The 22,885-nt window shown below is 36.4% G+C and overlaps 1 protein-coding gene across 8 annotated transcripts in view; it reads right to left on the minus strand.

Annotated features, from left to right (window-relative positions):
- The window catches only part of TBC1D5 (TBC1 domain family member 5), a 540,605-nt gene that overhangs the window by 194,642 nt on the left and 323,078 nt on the right, over window positions 1–22,885 (minus strand). For all 8 annotated transcript variants that reach the window (XM_029214159.1, XM_029214153.1, XM_029214160.1 and 5 more), the window contains 4 exons: window positions 20,405–20,493; window positions 18,806–18,856; window positions 18,642–18,711; window positions 12,422–12,594 (listed from right to left, as the gene is read on the minus strand). In XM_029214159.1, the coding sequence (XP_029069992.1) occupies window positions 12,422–12,594; window positions 18,642–18,711; window positions 18,806–18,856; window positions 20,405–20,493 (383 nt within the window). The remainder of the gene's footprint in view (window positions 1–12,421; window positions 12,595–18,641; window positions 18,712–18,805; window positions 18,857–20,404; window positions 20,494–22,885) is intronic.

The raw sequence follows: 22,885 nt of genomic DNA on the forward strand, positions 1-22,885 counted from the left end.
ACACACACACACACACACACACACACACACACACACACACACACACAAAAAGTCCTGGTCTGTGCTAAACACTTTATTTCCAAATAGTTACAGTCCTTTTAGCTACAGCATTCCAAGGTTATGATGGAAATCACTGGTTCCTCAAAGTTCATAAGTATTTAAAAGTTTTATTATCAAGTCTGTACATACCATACACATGACTGGAATTACGTTCTCTGTGTGTCAAAAAGTACCAAGAAATAAACAAAACTGAGTTGCCTGCCATAAATTAAAAGAAAATTGTGCCATTTGTATGGGGTTAAGAATACTGGGTGGCTAATTCTCAATCTTAGGTGTCTGCCTAAGTAGTCTGGAATTCAGAAATAGAGAAATTTACAGTTATAGCTGGATTAACACTTCTCTCTCAGAAACAAAAAATACAGATCAGAAATAAACCCGTACAAATCAAACCAACTGATTTTTGACAAAGATGCAAAGGTAACTGAATGGAAAAAGGATAGTCTTTCAACAATGACACCAGAATAACTGGATATCCTCTGCCCAAAATAATTAACTAATTAACCTTTACCTATACTCATTTTATACAAAAATTAACTCAAAATGGATCACAGGCCTAAATATAATACATAAAACAATTAGAAGAAAACTTAGGTTAAACAGAGAGTTCTCAGATATGACACCAAAAACACATTTGATAAGGAAACAGTGGATAAATTGGATTTCACCAAAATGAAAAATGTTTGAAAGATACTTACAAGACATGAAAAGACAAGCCACTGACAGGAAGATACTATCTGTGAATAACAAATGGCAACAGACTTGTATCTAGACTATATAGAAAACTCTCAAAACTCAATACTAAACAAATAAATAAACCCAATTTGTAAAAAGGGCAAAAGATGTGAGCCATCTGAACTGACATTATTTTAATTAAATTTATTCTGAGATAATTGTATATTCACATGCAGTTGGAAGAAACAGTACAGTGAGAGTCTGTGAATTGTTTACCCAAGGGTAACATCCTACAAAACTATAGTACAATATCACCACCAGGATACACAACCATTCACAAGGTCATAATACCGAAATATTCCATTACCACAAGGATCCTTCCTATGCTCTTTTATAAGCATACCCACTTCTCTCCTGCTCTCATTTTTTCATGCCTGTTAATTTTATTAATCTTTTCAAAGAAACAGCTTTTTGTTTCCGTTTTCTTGTTATTCTCTTTCTTCTTATTCTATTATCTTTGTACTGTTTTTAATAATATTGGTTTCAATTCTTACCTTTATTCCTTCCTTTTACCTACTTTGAGTTTATTTTGTCTTCTTTTTCTAGGTTCTTAAGTGGAAGCTTAGATTACTAACTTGAATTTTCTTCTTTTCTAACATAAGCATTTAGTGGAATAAATTTACCCTTTAGCACTGCTTTAGCTCTGTCCCACAAATTTTGATATGTTGTACTTTCATTTCATTCAGTTAAAGATATCTTTAAAAATTTCTCTCGAGACTTCCTCTCCAATCCAGGGATTATTTGGAAGTGTGTTATTTAGTTTCCAAGTGTTTGGAAAGTTTTCCCCTTAACTGTCATTTCTAATCTGATTCTATCGTGAACAGGGAAAATACTCTGTATGATTTCAATTCTATTAAATTTGTTGAGGCTTGTTTCATGGGCCAGGATATATTTAGCTGTTGAGCTCTATATTTCTTGTCTAGTTGTACTGTCAATTATCAATAGTCTCAAACTATAAACATGTATTTGTCTTTCTCCTTTCAGTTCTACCAGTTTTTGGTTCACATATTTTGTAGCTCTGTTGTTTAATGGACACACATTTAGGACTGCTAAGTCCTTTTGGTGAACTGACCCTTTTACCATTATGGAATATCCCTTTTGTCGCTGGTAATTCTCTGTGTTCTGAAGTCTACTTTATTTGATGTTATTATCAAATATATCTCCTGCTTTCTTTTGTTTATATAAAAACAAGATTGTTTTAAGTTGCTGGTCTTTTAATTTCCAATCAATTTCCAATATCTTGCATTTGCACTCTCCTCTTATCACAATTGCTGGTTTTGATGTCATACATGTGTGCAGGTGATTTCCTACCTTTATGTTTGCCTTTACCAGTGAGCTTTTCCGTTCATAATTTTGTTTCTAGTAGTGGCTTAGATAAGTCACTTTTCTCTTCCGTTTAGATAAGTTCCTTTAGCATTTGCTGTAAAGCTGGTCTGGTGGTGCTGAATTCTCTTAGCTTTTACTTGTCTATAAAGCTTTTGATTTCTCGGTTGAATCTGAATGAGGGCCTTGCTGGGTAGAGTATTCTTGGTTGTAGGTTATTCCCTTTCATCACTCTAAATATATCATGCCACTCCCTTCTGGCCTGCAGAGTTTCTGCTGAGAGATCAGCTGATAGCCTTATGAGAGTTCCCTTCTATGTTATTGCTTTTCCCTTGTTGTTTTTAATTATTTTTTCCTCTGTCTTTAATTTTTTCCAGTTTGATTACTATGTGTCTTGGAGTGTTTCTCCTTAGCTTTATCATGACTGGGACTCTCTGTGCTTCCTAGACTTGGTTGACTGTCTCCTTTCCCATCTTAGGAAAGTTTTCAGCTATTACCTCTTCAAATATTTTCTTGTGTCCTTCCCCTATCTCTTCTCCTGGGACCCCTATAATGCAAATGTTGGTGTGTTTAATGTTGTCCTAGAGGTCTCTCAGACTGCCTTCATTTCTTTTCAGTCTTTTTTCTTTATCCTGTTCCATGGCAGTGATTTCCACCATTCTGTCTTCCAGCTCACTTACCCGTTCTTCTGCCTCAGTTACTCTGTTGTTTCCTTCTAGTGTATTTTTCATTTCAGTTATTGTATCGTTCATCTCTGTTTGCTTGTTCCTAAGTTCTTCTAGGTCTTTTTTATTTTTTTAAGAAGATGTTGGGGGTAGGAATTTATTAATTAATTTATTTTTGCTGTGTTGGGTCTTCGTTTCTGTGCGAGGGCTATCTCTAGTTGTGGCAAGCGGGGGCCACTCTTCATTGCGGTGCGCGGGCCCCTCACTGTCGCAGCCTCTCTTGCTGAGGAGCACAGGCTCCAGACGCGCAGGCTCAGTAGTTGTGGCTCACGGGCCTAGTCGCTCCCTGGCATGTGGGATCCTCCCAGACCAGGGCTCGAACCCGTGTCCCCTGCATTAGCAGGCAGATTCTCAACCACTGAGCCACCAGGGAAGCCCTATTTTAGGTCTTTTTTAAACACGTCTTGCATCTTCTCGATCTGTGCCCCCATTCTTTTTCTGAGATCTTGGATCATCTTCACTATCATTACTCTCGATTCTTTTTTGGGTAGACTGCCTATCTCCACTTCACTCAGTTGTTCTTCTGGGGTTTTATCTTGTTCCTTCATCTGGGACATATTCCTCTGCCATCTCCTTTTGTCTAACTTTCTGTGATTGTGGTTTCCATTCTGCAAGCTGCAGGATTATAGTTCTTCTTGCTTCTGCTGTCTGCCTTCTGGTGGATGAGGCTATCTAAGAGGCTTGTGCAAGCTTCCTTGTGTGAGGGTCTGGTTCCTGTCCACTGGGGGGTGGAACTGGATCTTGTCCCTCTGGTGGGCAGGGCCATGTCAGGGGGTGTGTTTATTAACCAGCTGTGTGCTGAGGAAGACTTTAAACAGCCTGTTGGCTGATGGGTGGAGCTGTGTTCCCATCCTGTTGGTTGTCTGGCCTGAGACGTTCCAGCACAGGGGCCTATAGGTTGTTGGGTGGGGCTAGGTCTTGGGGAGGAAATGGCAGCCTCCAGGAGGGTTCACGCCAATGAGTACATGCCAGAGCTGCTGCTTCCAGTGTCTTTGTCCCCACAGTGAGCCACAGCTGTCCCCCACCTCCACAGGAGACCCTCCAATACTAGCAGGTAGGTCTGTCCCAGTCTCTTATGAGGTCACTGCTTTTTCCCCTGGGTCCTGGTGGACACGTGACCTTGTGTGCGCCCTCCAAGAGTGGAGTTTCTGTTTCCTCCAGTCCTGTGGAACTCCTGTAATCAAACCCTGATGGCCTTCAGAGCCAGATTCTCTGGGAGCTCCTCCTCCCATTGCCAGACCCCCAGGCTGGGAAGCCGGACGTGGGGCTCAGGACTTTCACTCCTGTGGGAGAACTGCTGTGGTATAACTGTTTTCCAGTTTGTGGGTCGCCCACCCGGCAGGTATGGGATTTGATTTTATCACAATTGTGCCCTTCCTACCATCTTGCTGTGGCTTCCTCTTTGTCTTTGGATGTAGGGTATCTTTTTTGGTAGGTTCAAGCATTTCTTTTTGGTCGATGTTTGTTCAGTAGTTAGTTTTGATTTTGGTGTTTTTGTGAGAAGGAGTAAGCTCACGTTCTTCTCCACCATCTTGCCAGCCCTTAAAGCCATGATTTAATCTAACTCTATATTACTTCAAACCTCACTTATTTTTTCACTTTGTAATGCTGTGAGCACCCTGTGAACAAGTGCCTAACATTTATCAGCAATTAAAATATCTGTTATGTTATACTGGGAGGTAGAGTGGACAGGTAAGTCAAATCAGCCGTGAAATAAGCAACTATCTGTGATGGTACCAAACTCCCCAACAAGGGACTGGTCAAGTTGAGATATTCAATTAATTTAATATGAATAGTACAATTGAGATTGAAGCATTTCATGAGTAGCTACAAGAGTGACCTTCCGAAAGACCCTTAATCCCAGAATGCTGGGATTCTGTGCAGGGCCAATAACAAAGCCCTGTGGCAGGCCACCAGGACCCCATTCCACCTAGGTCACAGCACACTCGTGGATACTCTTTGAACATGGTTGTTAAGTAAAGCTACATTTCAGCCCAAATGTAGTATCACTCCATCTTCAAATCCTCCATTTTGAGCAAAAGAATATTACAAGAAAATGGTGAAATAAAAATCTTCAGTCAAAAGTTTTTCTCTAATCTGGTAATTTGACGGAAAAGAAAATGCAGTTCTATCTTGTCCAAACTGTTCTGGTGAACACATGCTAGATCTATATAAAACAATTTCCCTTTCAAAGAATTACAGATTATCTATTTTTTAGAGTGATAAAATATTGTCAGAGATGGAGGTAAATACATTTTATTCCACTGCAGATGTTAAAATAGAGATTTTCTTTTACTTTAAGTATTCTTGCCATGACCGCCACTCTTCTTAATTCTTCAAAGATTACTGATAATGGTATTTCAGTTTTCTGGATACTGACGTATGTGCCCACTAATACTAATTAAGTACCTTATGTTTGCCCTCATATTTTAAAAATTCTTATAAAATCAATCTGTGATTAAATTGAGATAATTGAGAAAACAGCAAAAAGTATAAAGAAAATAAACACAATTCTTTATTCCCTTTCAGAGATAACCAGTATTAACACTACTTCCAGGCTAATTTTCATTTAAAACATATATACTTTTTAAAACTAGGAAAATAGATTATGTGGTTTCTCTTCCTGATTTTTCACTTAGACTATATCATACGCATCACCTCTTGGGATTACAGATTCCACAAATACATCATTTAAATTATGGCATAATTTCATCAAATGGACTTATTTACCCTATTATTTCCTTTATTATTAGAAATTAGTTCCCATTTCATATCATAAATAATACTGTGATAAATATCTTTATACAGACCTCTGCGCTCTGATTCCCTTAAAGCTTAAAAGTAGAATCATGAGTCAAGGAGCCCAAGTTTATCAGGTATTTTACTCACTTTCCCAATCAACTCCCAAATTAATTATATCAGCATTGAGTAAAATTTTCTCCAATCCTAATCAACCCGAATGAAAATTATATTTTGCTATTTAATTTATAATTCTTTAAATATTTGAATAGTTGAAACCTTTTTACTATATTTCTTGGCCATTGATTGTTTTTTCCTATGCATTTTTGGTTCACTTTATTTTTCTACTTTATAGGTAAAGTGGTTTCTTACTAATTTTAAGGGCTTATTTTATATAAAGAATACAAATTTGCTTTATATTCTTTATATATTTTGTGTGCATTGCAAAAAAAGTTTGTCTTTGCACTGAATTTTATTGGAATGAAATTTTGGAGTAGTCATATTACAAACTTACTCTCTAAAATGTCTTTCATTGCTACTTTTCTTAGAAAACTCCATGGTCATTGGAAGATTGGTTATAGTTATATTTTCATGTATGTTTTCCAGTAATTATTTAGAGTTTTAATTTTTTTAATAATTATTAGTTGATGTTCCTCAAAATAGCAGATTTTCCACCAATGATATTTTGAATAATCAGTTCCTTATAGAATTGGTTTGTGACCTTTACTTCCTTTGTTTTTACCTCCATCCCATTCATGCATCGATTCAAAAATATTTACTGAATACTTAACCATGTAGTGGGTTCTGTTAGGGAGGCATCTCGGATATATTAATGAACAAGGCAGACAGACTCCTTGCTGTCATAGATCTTACACACTAAAATTCAAGGCTATTATAATTGAATGTGTTATTAATAAAGAATACTCTTTTTCAGTGTTTTCGTTTCAAGGTGTATTTTTCGGTATTACTATTGCCATTTCTGTATTCCTTTACCAAACCAGATCAATGTATTTTAGCTGTCTCTTTTAAGTAGCATGTAGTTGGATTTTGTCCATAAAGTCAATCAAGAATAGCCTTTTATTAGGAGAGCTTAAAGCACTTAGGTATAGTACTATACCTACTGTTTGACAGTATCATTTGTCATCTTGTTTTATTGTTTTACACTTCCTTTGTAAGCCCTTGTTGTTGTTGTTGTTATTATGACTACTTAGTGAGTCTTATGAGCCAGGCAATTGGACTTAGCACATGAAAGTTAATACCTATGAACATTTTTGAGTGTTTACAACATGCCAACTACTGTGCTCTAAATGATATTTTTTCATTTAATCCTCACAATCCCACTGCATGGATACTATTTTATAGAAGTTTTATAAAACAAAAAACTTCTTTAGTGATTATAAGTATCAGTGAAATAGTATATATTCCTTCACGTGTGATAAATTATGCAAACTTTTATACTTCTTTCCCACTTTGAATTATTCACTAGAATTAAGTAGATCTAAGATCCAAATAATGTTATAAATTATTTTGACTGCTCTTTAGATGATTATTTTTGACAACTGCATTCAGTTGTAAACACCATATCTTACTGGTTACATTGCTTTTGAGCAATCCTTTAAGAAACTGCTCTCCCCTTTTGAATTATTCATTTTTACCTAGAAAGTATATTTTTACCTAGAAAGATGTGTGGATGGTACTTTCCCTAAATTTCTGCATGCGTGACTAAGGCAAAGCATTTCCTTCTTGGCCTGTCTATCTTAAAATTCATGATTACTTTGTCAGTACAGATTCCGTTTCTTCTATTTCATCAATTAACTCTTTTTGTAGGTCAAGTTAAAGATTAAAGTAGCAGAACACCCCTTCTCCACCTGCTTTCTTATTTTTCTATCCAGTGGCCTGACCTAAATAAGGCCAGTATTGGACCTGGACAAGAAGAGTTAAGCCTCAGGCAGTGGCTTATTATTTTACCTACATCTCTGATGCTGCTACCTTTGTGCAGAAGATGCTGTGCTCTTTCTGTCCTGATTCTTGGCATGGCTATGGCTCTCAGGCCCTCCAGTGCCTTTGATTTTCCATTTCCTCCTTACCAGGCTGGTTTCTGATCCCCACTAACAAGACTCCTCTAATTTCGGGCCTCATACCTGGCTGGTCTTTGCTGCTTACCTGCTCACCCTGCATTTGACTCATGGTCCCATCTGATACATAGTACCTTTGGGTACCTTAGTTTTCTACCACACTCATATTTCTAGTCAAATTAGAGTATGAATGGAGGCTCAGGAGTTCAAAGCCTGGCTCAGCCTCTTGGTAGCTAGTTGATCTAAATAAGCCTTTATAAGCCTTGATTTCCTCATCTTCACAATGCAGATGATCACAGCATCTATCCCTATGTGTTGTGAGGATAGATAAGATAATCAACATAAAGCCTAGTCCACAGGAAATAATAAATATTAACAATTATTAACCAATATTTCAAATAATGTATTATATTTCCCCACAATTCTTAATCATAATTCTTCACATATTGTAGGAGGGGAAAAACGCCAGCTTTTTCAAAAGGAGTAATTTGGGGGGGAATGCCCAGTGCTGTATGACAAGGTATCATTGGCTCTTCACCTTCTAATCCCTCATTCTTTATTTTATGTTTAATACATAACATAAAGCTCATTGAAAAGAAAAGAATATTTCAATCATTAACTGTGTTTTGAATAGGAAGCCATTTCTTAACCTGTTGAGAGAGAGAATTTTTAAGGTGGGTAATTATATTGACTTTGATGACTGAGAGTTATATTTTTACCCTATGTTTATACTTCCAGTATCAGTTTAAAAAACTTGGTAGTCATACGTAATCACACTGATATGTGTTAGAACAAATAAAATGTGATATAAATATTCTGAAACTATACCATAATTTAGCAGATTATTTATCAATAACCAACAACCTCCTCAATTAAATTACTAGAAACCACCACAGCAAAACAACTGCTAATCCAGAAAACAGGAAATAAGGGAAATGAAAGATGTATAAAAAACATTTGGGAGATATGGAATCTATCCCATGTGTGCTGTAAAGAGCTCGTAATTTAAGAATGCCAAAGCCCAAGTGTGTTATGAGGGTCTTTCCTCAAAAGTGACATTAATTGTATATCCCATAGATGCTTATTATGTATTCTATTCATATCAAAGTATAATATGTAGTCAAAACTACACAGATTCAATATATTTAAGAGTGATAATAAAACAGTTACTCTGGCCTAGCAAAAACTGTTATTTTTAAACTTCAATTTTTGGTCTTTTTATAAAAGAGTATTTATAGTATTAAGTATTAAGAAAACAGTATTGAATCTTTGTATTTGAATCTGCTGTGATCAAGGGTCTTTTGGACTCAAAACAAGACATACTCAGGGATGGAACTGTAACAGTAATATTTTAGAGGCTTCTGCACAAAAATAATTCCCAGGTGATGGAATCACAGGACATTCTTATTCTCATATTAAAAATGAAGATACCAAACAGCAACTCTTAGAAATCACCTTGGAAAGTTGGAAATGATACAGTCAATGTTTTACTTTGGAAATTAGTAGGCATGCACTGACAGGCCCCTACAGAACTTAATTTTTAAAAAGTCTAATACTTATCAATAATTGGCAAGCAAAAGACAACTCAAGGTGTTAATTATCTGAATTAACGTGAGAGAAATTTCATTTTAGGTGCAACAGGAGCAATCTTTCATAAAGTTAATGAAAAACAGTATAAATTACTTTTAGGAAATATTATTTTATAATATCACTTAGAAAGTATTAAATATTTAATTGCAAATTAACTTTGTTCAACCTAAATAGTAAGTTGATTTAACATTTCCTAACAGAAAAACCAGCTACAATTATCCAGGAGATAATGCACTAAAATACATAAAATAATCCCATTAATAATCCCATTAATATGGGTCTTACTCCCATATTTCAAGATAAATATCATCAATTTATTGAAAATTAAGATAAGCTAATTTGGAATGACTTTAGCCAATGTTTGTACAATTAATATTTTTACACTAATTATTAATTCTAATTCTGTTAAATGCATTTATTAGCAAAATGCAACAGATGCATTTATATATGGCATATCTGCTACATCAGGAGACTCCCACATATATTCTCCTATAAAAAACAGAAGAAAAACTACTTCTAAAAACAGGGTAATTATAAAATCATTTTCTTAAAGATAACCACACCCATATCAGAGGGCAGATTTAAATAAATTTTAATGTATCATGCAACTGCTAAGATTGACTAAAATTAGAAACCTGGGCTCAATGTGGGATATAATTTCATTTTGCTAAATAACCCTTTCTCCACCATGTAAACAACTTTCTCCCAACAGCAACAGACAGTAGCATCAGCAATTATTTAGATTAATATGACTTGCATGATATAAAATAAACAATTTCAATTCATTTCCATGAGATAAAGACCCACAAAATTTACTACCTTCAAGGACATAAGATTATTGTGCCAAATTGCTATGATCTGTTTCTAAAAGTTCACTCTCCACTTCTACACTATCTCTTGAGAACCACTGGTGCAAAGGATAACTATTATGTTTCCACTTAAGTAGAAACTTGTATGCTTCAGTGAAGCAAACATAGAAAGCCAAAGCCAGAGCTGGAAGGGTGCATGAATCACATGGTACATCATATTGATAGAGCCATGATATCCTAATTCAGTAATTATAATGACAGATAATGACAACAAAAGCAGTGCTAAACATATATTGAATGTTTATTCCAAACTGAACACTGATCTTTATATATTACGATTTAACTTTCATAGGCACTCCATGAAGCAGGTACCACTATTTTTCATCTCCATTACACAGATGAAGAAACCAAGGCTCTAGGTGGTTAAACAGGTCTGTTTCATTTCAAAGCCTGTGCTTCTAACTGCTATTTTATATTATACTGATATTATCCTTTGGGCCCAAAGATTCTAACAGTCATCAATAGGAAATATACAGGTGAGCAGTACAGCTTAGGGTAGCATAAACACATAGGAAAATTCAACCACACTGTCCCACAAATAGAAATAATAAAATCAACTTTAATAAGTGATATGAGAAAGTAACACTCTTACACTATAAAATGTAGTACAGCCCAATTAAGAGAATGAATGACTTCTTCAAAGATTAAAACAATTACATATTTTTAGATAATGCAGGTGAGATTCTATACAAAAATAAAGGGATAACTGAGTCAACTATGGTTACCACAAGCCCTAATTTTGTTAGTACAGCTGAAAATAAAGTTGAAAGGATTAAGAGTAATTATGTCATGGATCATAGAATTTTATTGGGAAGGTGCTGGCTGGATATCAAAGAAGCTCTATGAATCATTATTATGAAGAGAAAGCTGATGTGAACTAATGTCTGATAAGGAAACCAGAACACACTAGTTATAAATCATTGCACCCAAGTCCATGCCTCGACCACCGTAAGGTGAAGCACCAGCTTGGCCAAAGAGGTAACAAACAATAGAGCACTTCAAAGAAATGATCAACGTGTCTGACATTAGTTTCTTTCTTCAATATTTAAGACCAATTTCTAGACTCGCAAAAATTCTTGAGGCTATAAAATGGATTTCTGTATTTGAGTAAACCAATTCTTTGAGTGCAGAGTAGAGAGGAATATAGAATCTGCCTCCTGACCTTGCCACGAGGTATTTTAAAATAAATCTTTACTCTATAATCACAAATATATTAGCTAGACTTTGAAGTGTAAGAAATGCCAGTTCATTAATAACGTACAATGCTGCCAAGGACCCACGTTCCCCAGAACTTTCTCACTTCCATTGGGAATGACAGAGCTGCTCTCAATGACGAAATCAAGCTTAAGTCACAGAAATGAAAACAGGCATCATGAAAACAGGAGAGTAGAAATATGAATTCATATTCATTGAGCATCTACTATGTATATCTCAGTAACACCTTCTCAATTTTCCACGTTCTATCTAGTTGACAGATGGGATTTGCAGGAAATATCTACCGGGGAACTGCCCAGCACCAGACATAAATGTCATATTGTTTCTATTTAAAGGATCATTTTGTTGTCTGTAGCACTACACAACTAATTCATATTTATTAAAGTTGCTATCTTTCTAATTTGCCTACTCATGTTATAAGCCACTGAATGCATATACACACACACACACACACACACATACACACACACACACCCCTAAGGGTAACTGGCTCCATATTCTGCTATAGCATATGTCACAGAAGTCATCTGGCTGAAGATGACTAATATATTATTTTCACCGTGAGGGACATTTATCTTACTTTTAGAAATGCACTTCTGAGGGTAGAGCAGATAAGCACACTATAAAATGGAAAGAACATGAATATCTTACAGGATAGTTTGGGTTCCGGGCGGGCTTCACTGTGTACAATCAGTGTGACCCCGCACTTCTCAGAATGCTTGGTTTAATGATCTGCTGTTGCCATCTTGAAATTCCCACTAACTTTTTTTAAAGGGCCATTCATTTCTATTTTACGCTGGCTCTGCAGATGATAGAGCCAATTCTGCCTGGATTTGAATTATGACTTCACTGTTCAATATGTGTAAGTTTATTGTAAACCTTAGTTTCTTCCTCTGTGACAAAGGGGTAACGTTAGATGAAATAGGACATATGAAAGCAATGAGCACAGAGTCTGGCACACAGAACACAAAAGGAGATATGAAATGTAATGTAGCCGGCATAGCTCTTACTCTTACTTCTATGAATCTGAAACATATAGAAACCACCATAAGTCATAATTAGGTGTTGCTGAAATTTAAACTTGAATACTTACAACCCATATATCTGTGGTGCAATTTCTAGTCTGTTCAGGTGCATGTAAAGCTCAATATCATGCTTCTTTAGTAGATGATCCTGGATCTGGTTGACTTTAGTAACAATAGCAACTGTTGGCCCCAAATCCTGTGGTCTAGCAAAGGGGATAGGAGTCATCAGGGTTTCTTTCCCCTAAACACAGGAAAAATGGAACATGTATTATTTCAATGTGAAGTTAACAAACACATGGACATCATTTTTTAACGTATTTATCAATGGAAGTTTAGAGAAGAACCAACAACTACTTTAACCAACTCAGGAAAAAAGCTTAACATGTGGGATCATAAACTGATCGTCACATAGATGACTGTGCCCATAAAGGCCTTGAAATATCTTCTAAAAATTTTCTACTTGCATTCCCTCGACCACTTTATCTGGTGACATTAAGTCTTATAAGATAATTTTGGCTAGAGGTAGTGGTGGCCACTAGTCTATCTGTCCATGGCCAGTTTGTCTCAGCAGCAGCCATAGTACCTAAATGGCACACTCTGAGGAAAATATATTTCTTGTGGCATAAAAGTTAAACATGAAAAAAAGTAATTGAAAACTGTCTTGGGCTTCCCTGGTGGCGCAGTGGTTGAGAGTCCGCCTGCCGATGCAGGGGACACGGGTTCATGCCCCGGTCCGGGAAGATCCCACATGCCGCGGAGCGGCTGGGCCCGTGAGCCACGGCCGCTGAGCCTGCGCATCCAGAGCCTGTGCTCCGCAGCGGGAGAGGCCACAGTGGTGAGAGGCCCGCGTACCGCAAAAAACAAAAACAAAACAAAACTGTCTTACTTTGAGCTCTCAAAACTATAAAAAAGTCAAGAAATAAAGCAAACCAGTACTAGAAAAGAAGACATCCTCTAACTTTCCTTTGATCAATTTAAATAGCTCGGTAGAAAGATTTTTAAATTCTTCAGACCAAAAATGTAGCTGACTTAAAAAAAAAAAAAAATCTATGTGGGCAGTACAACTTCCATTCCTGCCACCCAATATTAAGAAAGATCTGTAACTCCTTGTAATGCTTTCATGTAAACGTCAATTGCCCCCTCAAGTCTGATGATATACCCTAATATATCATGGTTGACCTTTCTTCTGACGTACAGTTCCCAGTTTCTACCTCTCTCCAATACTGGGATTTATAGCATCTTCTCTCATGATTATCTGCCTGTCACTCATCCTCAGTCTACTCTAGTTCAAATTCTTGTTTCTGTTTCACACATGCTGCTTTTTCATACAGTTCTGGTCTCAGTTTAATCTCTACTTACATGCAGTTCCCTGAGTGAGCTCAGTCATTCACAGTGCTTCAACCAAAACCCATTCTCCAAAGACTTCCTAATCTGTATTCGTAACCTAGAACTTTGGAGTGCTTCCCACACGCTCAAATGTCGGCGAAGAATGTCAGATTGCCGAAGGGTCTCGAATTCAGCAGGCCTGCAACTGAGCTCATCACCTTCCGCTCAAAAACATGTTCATCCTCTCCCATGCCTACCTCAACCCATCCTCCAATACGAACACCTGGTTTGCCAATTGTAGCTCCTCAGAACCACTCAGGGGACTCTTGTATATGTCTCTTCTTCGGCGCCAACACCCTGACTTGGGGCCCTAATCATTCCTTTGCTCCTCGTCTTGCTGCTCCCCCAATTTAGTCTGCTTTAAATCCATCTTCCAAAATGCCTGGTGATCTATCTAAAGCAGGTATTAGATTATGCCAGATTGCCCTCCTTAGACACTTTTTTTTTTTTTTTTTTGGCCACGCCACACAGCACGCTTAGTTCCCCAACCGAGCAGGGACTGAACCCGTGCCCCCTGCAGTGGGAGTGCGGAGTATTAACCACTGGACCACCAGGGAAGTCCCTCCTTAGACATTTTTAATAGCTCCCCATTATTTTCACTCTGGGAAAAACAAAACGAAACAGTTCAAATTCTTTAGCCAGGCCGGCAAGGCTTTCCATCATCTAGTTCTGTTCTCACTGTGCTTCCAGAGATACTGGGGATGCCATTCTTTTACCTGAAATATCCCCTCCCCACTGAGGAACCCCCATGTGTATTTTAAGATTTGGCTCAAGTGCCAGGTCTAGTTCATTATCCTCTTCTCTGCTCCCACAGTATGTGTTTCTACTTGTGTTCCTCCTAAACTGTGAGATCTCTGAAAGGAAGATCTCTTTATGCCCGCATTCAGGGGCATAAAGATAAAAAAGGTAAGCTCTTGCCCTCATCATTTGGAGGGGAAAAAAAGCTCTGAATTCTGTGTGAGAGCTGTGACTAATCAGGCTGGTAGAAAGCACAGAAGAGAGGAGGGGAGGGTCCTGTGTCAGTCCAGGGAGAAGGGGCTCCATCTGTCTGTCCAGGATCATTTCAAGTCTTAAAAAAGAAAAGCAGCCCTTTGGACTTCCTACAGTGTCTGCCCTAGAGTATTTAGGTCCAAAGGACATAAGACCATATTCATCTTTAGGGCTCAATTCATTTTTGTTAATTTGTATAGACAGGAGAAAGGGAAACCTCTATATTGTGCTCATTTATTATAAAAATAGTACATCCAAAACACCTTTTTCTGATTTTGTAACATCTAGTACTCTCTTCAAATAACAGGATGCTTTAACTTAAAAGGACTTCCCCTGAGCTCAGAATACTTTATAGTAAAATCTCTTAAACTTAAAAAACTTGAAAGTAATGTTTCTGATCACTTAATGCTAAACAGCACAGCTCATCTAACAGTAAAAAATCAAAAACAGTGAAGATAGAGTTAATGTAAAACACTTCCTTATCTTCAGGATTTCTTATTATAAAGAATGCTACTTGCATATAACATATATGATCAAATAAGACAGCCACAACTACCGATAAAACTAGAAAACTTTTCTAACCACTTATTAGTGGTATGCAAAGTGTGTTCTACAGATCATTGCCAGGCCACAGACTGAGCAATGCAGCAAGATAATGATTTCACACCATTACCATTATGTAAACCAACACACTGCTTCCTTCATCAAGAAAGTCTTATTATAAAAAGTACGTCGCTAAACTAGCCAGCAGGCACAGTGATATGACTGAATTTTCTGGGGAACTAGAAGACCTGCACGATGGAGTGATACATTAATTTCTCGAACTTCTTTTTAAAAAGATGATCGAATCATGAAAAAGAACAAAAAGGGAGGATGAAAAAGGGATTCACTAGATACGCTTTTTAGGAATATATTATGCACTGATACACACAAATAATTAATATGAATTCTCAGAGGTCACATCTATGTGTTCTTTGATAAAATAAATGTCTTTGTGTTGTCTTACCATTCTCATGACATGACTCAGTGAAAGCAATATGAACAAGTAAAAGTACAAACTGGCAGCCCTCTCATTTTTACCATTCAGTTTCTCAGATGCTGTGAATCAGTTATAAAATACAAAATGACCACTGTGTAAAATGATCATGAGGCCTGTTAATTAAATGTCTTCAAAAACTCTGCTCAGAATCTGATGTTCACATAAGTCTATGACTCCATCAGATCACCTGCTGAGAATATACAGCTACTGTTCATCACACATGCTTACAGCAAACTTCCCCTGTAATAACCCTTACCGAATGGAGCATGGTGATATACAGCTGGAGTAAGACTTTATCACCTAAGCTCGGGGTAGACAAACTTTCTCTGGAAAGAGCCAGATGGTAAACATTTGAGACCTTCCAGGTCATACAGTCTGTGCTGCAGCCACCCAGCTCTACCTTTGTAACGAGAAAGCAGCCGAAGACAGTAAGTAAACAAGTAGGCATGGCTGTATCCCCACCAAACTTTTTTTATGGACATGGAAATTTGCATTCTATATAATCTTCATGTCACCAAATATTATTCCTCTTTTGATATTTTTTTCAACCATTTAATAATGTAAAAGCCATTTTTAACTCACAAGCCTTACAAAAACAGATGGCAGGCCAAATGGGCCTGCAGGCAGTAGTTCGCCCTGACCTCGACCAAAGGCATAAAAAGCATTAGTTATCCATCTCACTTGCTAAGGGACGGAGTGAAGGGACTGAGTAATACGTGGCTTCTAACTAGAACTCATTCAATTATACTAACATAAAATAAATTAGTCATATAGAAAATAATATACCAAAAACTCTTAACAACAGCCCTTGCCAGAATAATCTGCAATTTTTCCAATAAATGATCTCTAAGTTAGCATATATGGTTGTTTAAAATGACAGTTAATTCGGCAATACCACTCCTAGAGATATGCCAAGAGAACTGAAAACATATGTTCACATAAAAGTTTGTATACAAACGTTCCTAGCAACATTATTTTTGTTTGTTTGTTTGTTTGTTTTTGTTTTGTTTCGTTTTGCGGTACGCAGGCCTCTCACTGTTGGGGCCTCTCCCGTTGCGGAGCACAGGCTCTGGACGCGCAGGCTCAGCGGCCATGGCTCACGGGCCTAACCGCTCCGCAGCATGTGGGATCTTCCCGGACCGGGGCACGAACCCGTGTCCCCTGCATCGGCAGGTGGACTCTCAACCACTGTGCCACCAGGGAAGCCCACAACATTATTCTTAATAGTCAAAAAGTGAAAAGAACCCAAATGTCACCAACTGAGGTATGGAAAAACAAAATGTGGCATATATCTATGCAATGAAACATTATTTAGCCCTGAAAAGGGATGAAGTACTGACACATGCCACAACATGAATGAACAGTGAAAACATTATGCTAAGTGAAAAAAGTCAGTCACAAAAGGTCACATATTGTATGATTCCATTTATATGAAATGTCCAGAATAGGCAAGTCCAAAGGAACAGAAAGTAGATTAGTGATGCCCAAGGCTCTAGGGAGGGGGAAATGGGGAGTGACTGCTAATGGGACTAAAAGGATTTCCTTTTAGGGTGTTGAAAATGCTTTGAAATTAGATAGTGGGGACATTTGCACAACCTTGTGAATATACTAAAACCCAATAAATTGTACACTTTAAAAAGGTGAATGTTACGGTATGTTAATTATTTCACAATAAAAATTATAGTTAAAGAATAAAGGTAAGAGGGAACCCTCCTACCCTGTTGGTGGGAATGTAAATTGGTACCGCCACTACGGAGAACACTATGAAGGTCCCTTAAAAAACTAAAAATAGAATTACCATGGCATCCAGCAATCCCAATCCTGCACATCTATCCAGAGAAAACTCTAATTCAAAAAGACACATGCACCCTAATGTTCACAGCAACACCACTTACAAAAGCCAGGACATGGAAGCAACCTAAATGTCCATCAACAGAGGAGTGGATAAAGATGTGGTACATATACACAATGGAATATTACTCAGCCATAAAGAAGAATGAAACTGGACCTAGACATTGTCATATGAGTGAAGTAAGAGAGAGAAAGAAAAATACCATATGATATCACTTATACGCAGAATCTTAAAAAGGGGTACAAATGAATTTATCTACAGAACAGAAATAGAGTTACAGATGTAGAAAACAAACTTATGGTTACGGGAGGTGTGGGGGGGTAGGGATAAATTGGGAGATTGGGATTGACATAATCACACTACTATACATGAAATAGATAACTAATAAGGACCTACTGTATAGCACAGGGAACTCTACTCAATACTCTGTAACGGCCTATATGGGAAAAGAATCTAAAAAAGAGTGGACATATGTATACGTATAACTGATTCACTTTGCTGTACACCTGAAACTAACACAACATTGTAAATCAACTATATTCCAATAAAAATTATTAGGAAAAAAAAAGAATAAGGGTAAGAGAGAGTAAGGATAAATGGTATTGATGCTAAACATATAAATTCAATTTAGTGATGCATTAGTAAAAGCAAAACAACCTATTTGACACAGAGTTTATCTACATACTTCCGTGCCTATCAACTCACCAGGACAGCACAGATCAAGTAGATAAATACTCTTTTCATTCAAAGTTTATAACAGTTTTTATGAAATTATATTGCATGCAAAATATACGCACATATAAGTTTCTATTTATTTATATGAAAATTTTTATATTACCTTTGTAAATCTGTCAATAATTAGAGATATGATTTAGACCCCCAGTTCAAACTTACTCCACAGGTATCTTCATATTTTCATTTTTTTATAATGATAATAATGGCTTTTATTCTGATTATATGTTGTTACTAAAATCATTTGTTCCCTCAAATATATTGAAAAGATCTGTACTGTAAGATTTACCTTTTGACCATCATGCTCAAAAGTAGAAAACCAAGGTTCAGCAGTTTCCATAAGTTGTGAGAACATTGCACTAAAAATTAGAAAAATAATATAACGCCAATGTTAAATCTTCATTAAAGTAAAAATGGCGTAAAAAAATAAAAACAGAAAGTTTTTGTACTTACTAGGCATCATGTTCCAGATACTCAGGGTTCAAGAGAGTTTTCATTTCCTCACTTAAAAAAGCGATACAATCAATCAGAATGTGTAATTTTTTAATTGAAGGAGATGCAGAGGTTGCCTTATTCTATACTCATAAGCCAACTTTCATATAATGTGTAAATGAAAAAGAGTTAGCCTTTTTTCAATAAAAAGAGCAACTCCATTAACAAACGAAATCATTTCTTTCTATAAAGATCAAAAACAAATTAGCTGCCTGTCTGTACCACAATGAGGCAACTATCTAATTATTCCAAATAACAAAACTGAATGTGACAATACATTCCTTGAATGTGCCTGATCTAGAACCAACTGATTATTCCACAATCTATCACTTGTCCAAAACGAAACAAAAAAATATATAGTTACTGGTCAAATATTCCATATTAAAACAGTAATTTATTTTCTTTCAATGGCTTCTATTTTTATTATGTTTTAACATCAATTAATCAGTGACAGCACCTCTTCCAAATCTATTTTCGTGCTGCTTTTACTTTATAAAGGATTGAAACAGTTAAAGAAGCATGTAGAACTCATTTAAAAGCTATTTTTTTAAAAAGCAATTTGCAATCGTGTATACTTTCCTATGGAGTATATTCTGCATATGTGTTTTTAAAAAGATAAAACTGACATGAAAACAGGATCCCAATACTAACTGCAACCTTATCATACTTCAGAATAACTGAGGCAACAGCAACTAAGATATGGTTACTATAGTCAGATCCAATAAATTTAGTATAATTAGAAAAACTCAAAGGAACTAGAAGACACTAATCTACAATATAGTAAACAAAAGTTGATTTGACAAATGCCCTGATATATGTTCAGCAAAATGGATGGCTACATTTGATGAATAAAGATCATATAAACACATGAAATATTATATGTTAATCCGTTGTTTTCGGCACAGAGAGAGGCTAGCCTGCGGAATATTCCTGAGGAAGTTTTATAATCCCTCAGCTCTCCATTCCCAAGATGCTTCCCGGCTGCCTCTCTGGCCCATCTAGTTAGGGTATCTTAAGTTAGAAAATAAATTCTAACAATCGGCCTAAGTTAAATACAAGATACACTAATTTATTATCTCAGCAAATAACTTCAGTAATTGTTATCTCAAAAACATGAGAAGTCATTTTGTTTCTTTATACTGGGGTTCTTTGGGGGACTGTTCTATTTATGAACTGAACTGAGTCTGGTGAGGACAAAATATCTCACACATAAGGTTCTCTTACAGCTCACTGTGAAAGAATGGGCCACTGGAGGATAGAACGTATGAGTATTAACAATCATCAGCACTTTGCCGTTACAACAAAAATGTCCTCTTCTTGATCCATCAGTTACATGTCTCCCTTTGGTACAGCTCTAAGACTTGCAAAGATATTTAGCATTCCAAGTTTGCCCCATAGCTGAAATGGGGTTACAGTTATTAAGCGGAACTAATCATCAGCCACATGAAACACAACCAAATGTTTACAATTTACAAAATACCTTCAATATAAAAGGTGTTGAGGTTAAAAAAGGATTACAGCAGGGCTGACAAAATAGATGGAGCTCATATACAAACTTGCCTTGGCTGTGCAGACTCACTGGCATGAAGAAAGGCTTGGTGGTCACAGTGGAGGGTGAAGACCATTGGAGCCAACAGCTCGTGCATGCCCTGAAATAGAGCCAGAGAAAGGGACGGGGGCATGTCCGGACTCCACTGGTGGACAGACGGGCTCAGCTAAAAGCCTCTGCAGCTGATCCCCGCCCCAGGCATTTTCGTATTACACAGAAGAGCATAAACATAAAAACCTACAAAGTGAGATTTTATCTAGTTTTAGAACTTGACTCCAATTCTACCACAGCAGGTATTCTTCTTTAAAACATGGAGAGCAGTTCTCTTTTAAATGACACAACAAACAATAAATCGGCATGGTAGACAACCTTGCACCTGTCAGTTGCTTCAGGATGTGTACTCATAAATATGAATTTCATTTATGCAAATTATAATCATACGCTACAGTGTAAAGATCTGCAGTAAGAAGGGCAACTAAGAACTGTAGACCTAAGGAAATTACATCCAATGTTTTCATTATATAATGGCTCAAAATTAGGATGTCTGTACATTTAGGAAGAGCTGAAGTCAGCTAGCTGGAAATGCTGGATAATAAAAGAAACAACCTTTAGCAGGTATGAGAGAAAACAAAGTTTTTAAAGTACGATTTTCAACATGTTTAAGCCAAGATGGCCATAATTTTTTTTCCTGTCTACTTCAACGATAAGGTTACTTGTCAATTCATTTAGTGATTTCACCAATACAACTTTCTTTTTCCTTATATCGTGTTCACCTGTGGATTACATACATAGGCATAGAAACAAAAAGGTATATTGGTTACTAAGTTGCCTTTCAAAGGGTATTATAAAAATCCATTATTTATCCATTCTTGTGAGGAAATAAGATATTCCACATCAGTGACCCGCCTTGTTAGCTGAGATTTTTTTCCCTACTTAGGCATCAAAAACATATTTTCGCAAGTTAAAAATGGATTGTACTCTTTTCTGCCTCTTAAAGTGTGTCACTATTTTCCTTTTGCCTACGATGATCTTTTACAAAAAAAGAAGACAAAACCCCGCTTCTACAGGAAATAACAATAAAATACTGAAGCCGAGAAAAGAGAGAGTTTTTGCCGATGGGATTAGAGGGAATCTCCTGTGATGGAAGGACAGCCACACGGACCTCTGCGCGGTCTGGCAGCTCTGTGCTGTTCGTAGGACGCTAGTTATTATCATAAAGTAATACAAAAGGAAACTCTGTCAGAGTTCATTTATAAGTTATCACTAGCCTTGAATGAGAAGGACTTAATTACACTTTTTACAAAATTATTTATGATCCATTGACAATTTACTTGTGATTTGGGACAAATTACCACACATCACTTCAATCTTTTTAGGTGACCGTCTCCTACTAAACAAATCTTGAAAAGACTATTCCTTAGAAGAACTTGGTACACACCCATAAAGAATGGAATTAAGTGTTGCTAATGTGCTTTAAAATCATTATGAGGGGTTTATTCTTCTAAAATAATCTCAAATTATTCCAAAGACCAAGTGACATAATTTTAATCATGAAAGTAATAGTTACTTACTGCACAGAACTACAGAATATCTAAAACAAAAACAAAAACAAAAAAAAAAAAGGAAGGAGGGAAGGCAGGAAGGAAGGGAAGGAAGGCCAAAAGAGAAAAGAAAGAAAAATTAAAACTGTGATAGATATCTTTGCGGTAATCTTTTTTGCTTATTTCTGGTAATTTCCTTAGGATAAAGTCCCAAGAAGTAAAATTTCTGGGTAAATGAGCTAATAAGACATTTGATATATACAATTAACCTGCCCTTTAGAAATAATTCCCTCACTTTAGGGCATAAAAATCACCATTTCACATACCCTCATCTTTATTTGTAGTGTTTTTTAAAAATCCTGTCAAATTCTACAGTCAAATAGTTGTTTTAACTTATTTAAATGCTAGTGAGGTTGAAGACAAACATTTCAGTGGTCATTTTTATTTAATGAATTGCCCATTTTCTCCTAATGAAGAGTCTCCCTTCTCCTGATGATTTGTAATAGTTCTTCAGCAATTCAGGAAATTAACCCTTAGTTATTTTTGTTACAAATACTTTCCCATGTTTATAACTTGCCTTTTAATTTTGATTATGTCATAGTAAAGCTGTATACTTTAAAACAGTCAAATCAATAAATCATCTTTCATGATTTCTTATTTTGCTTTTATGGCAAAAAGACCTTCCTCATATTGAGATTAGATTAAATATACAGGTTCCTTTTTTACAGCTAATTCTTTACCCACCTGGTATTTAATTTTGCCCTGAAGAATAATATGTATTTTTCCTTCCCAAAGTGTTAAACTAATTTATTGAATAATCACCAATTATTGAATAATCCATCTTCTCCCAAGAGTTCTGAAATGTCATCTTTATCATAAGCTGAATATTTAGCTCTCATTTTTTCTGAGTTTTTACTGGTATTCCATTGGTTTATATACTCTTAACAGGAA

This window comes from Monodon monoceros, unplaced genomic scaffold (assembly GCF_005190385.1).
Source record: "Monodon monoceros isolate NGI ecotype Baffin Bay Population unplaced genomic scaffold, NGI_Narwhal_1 Super_Scaffold_11, whole genome shotgun sequence".
NCBI lineage: Eukaryota > Metazoa > Chordata > Mammalia > Artiodactyla > Monodontidae > Monodon > Monodon monoceros.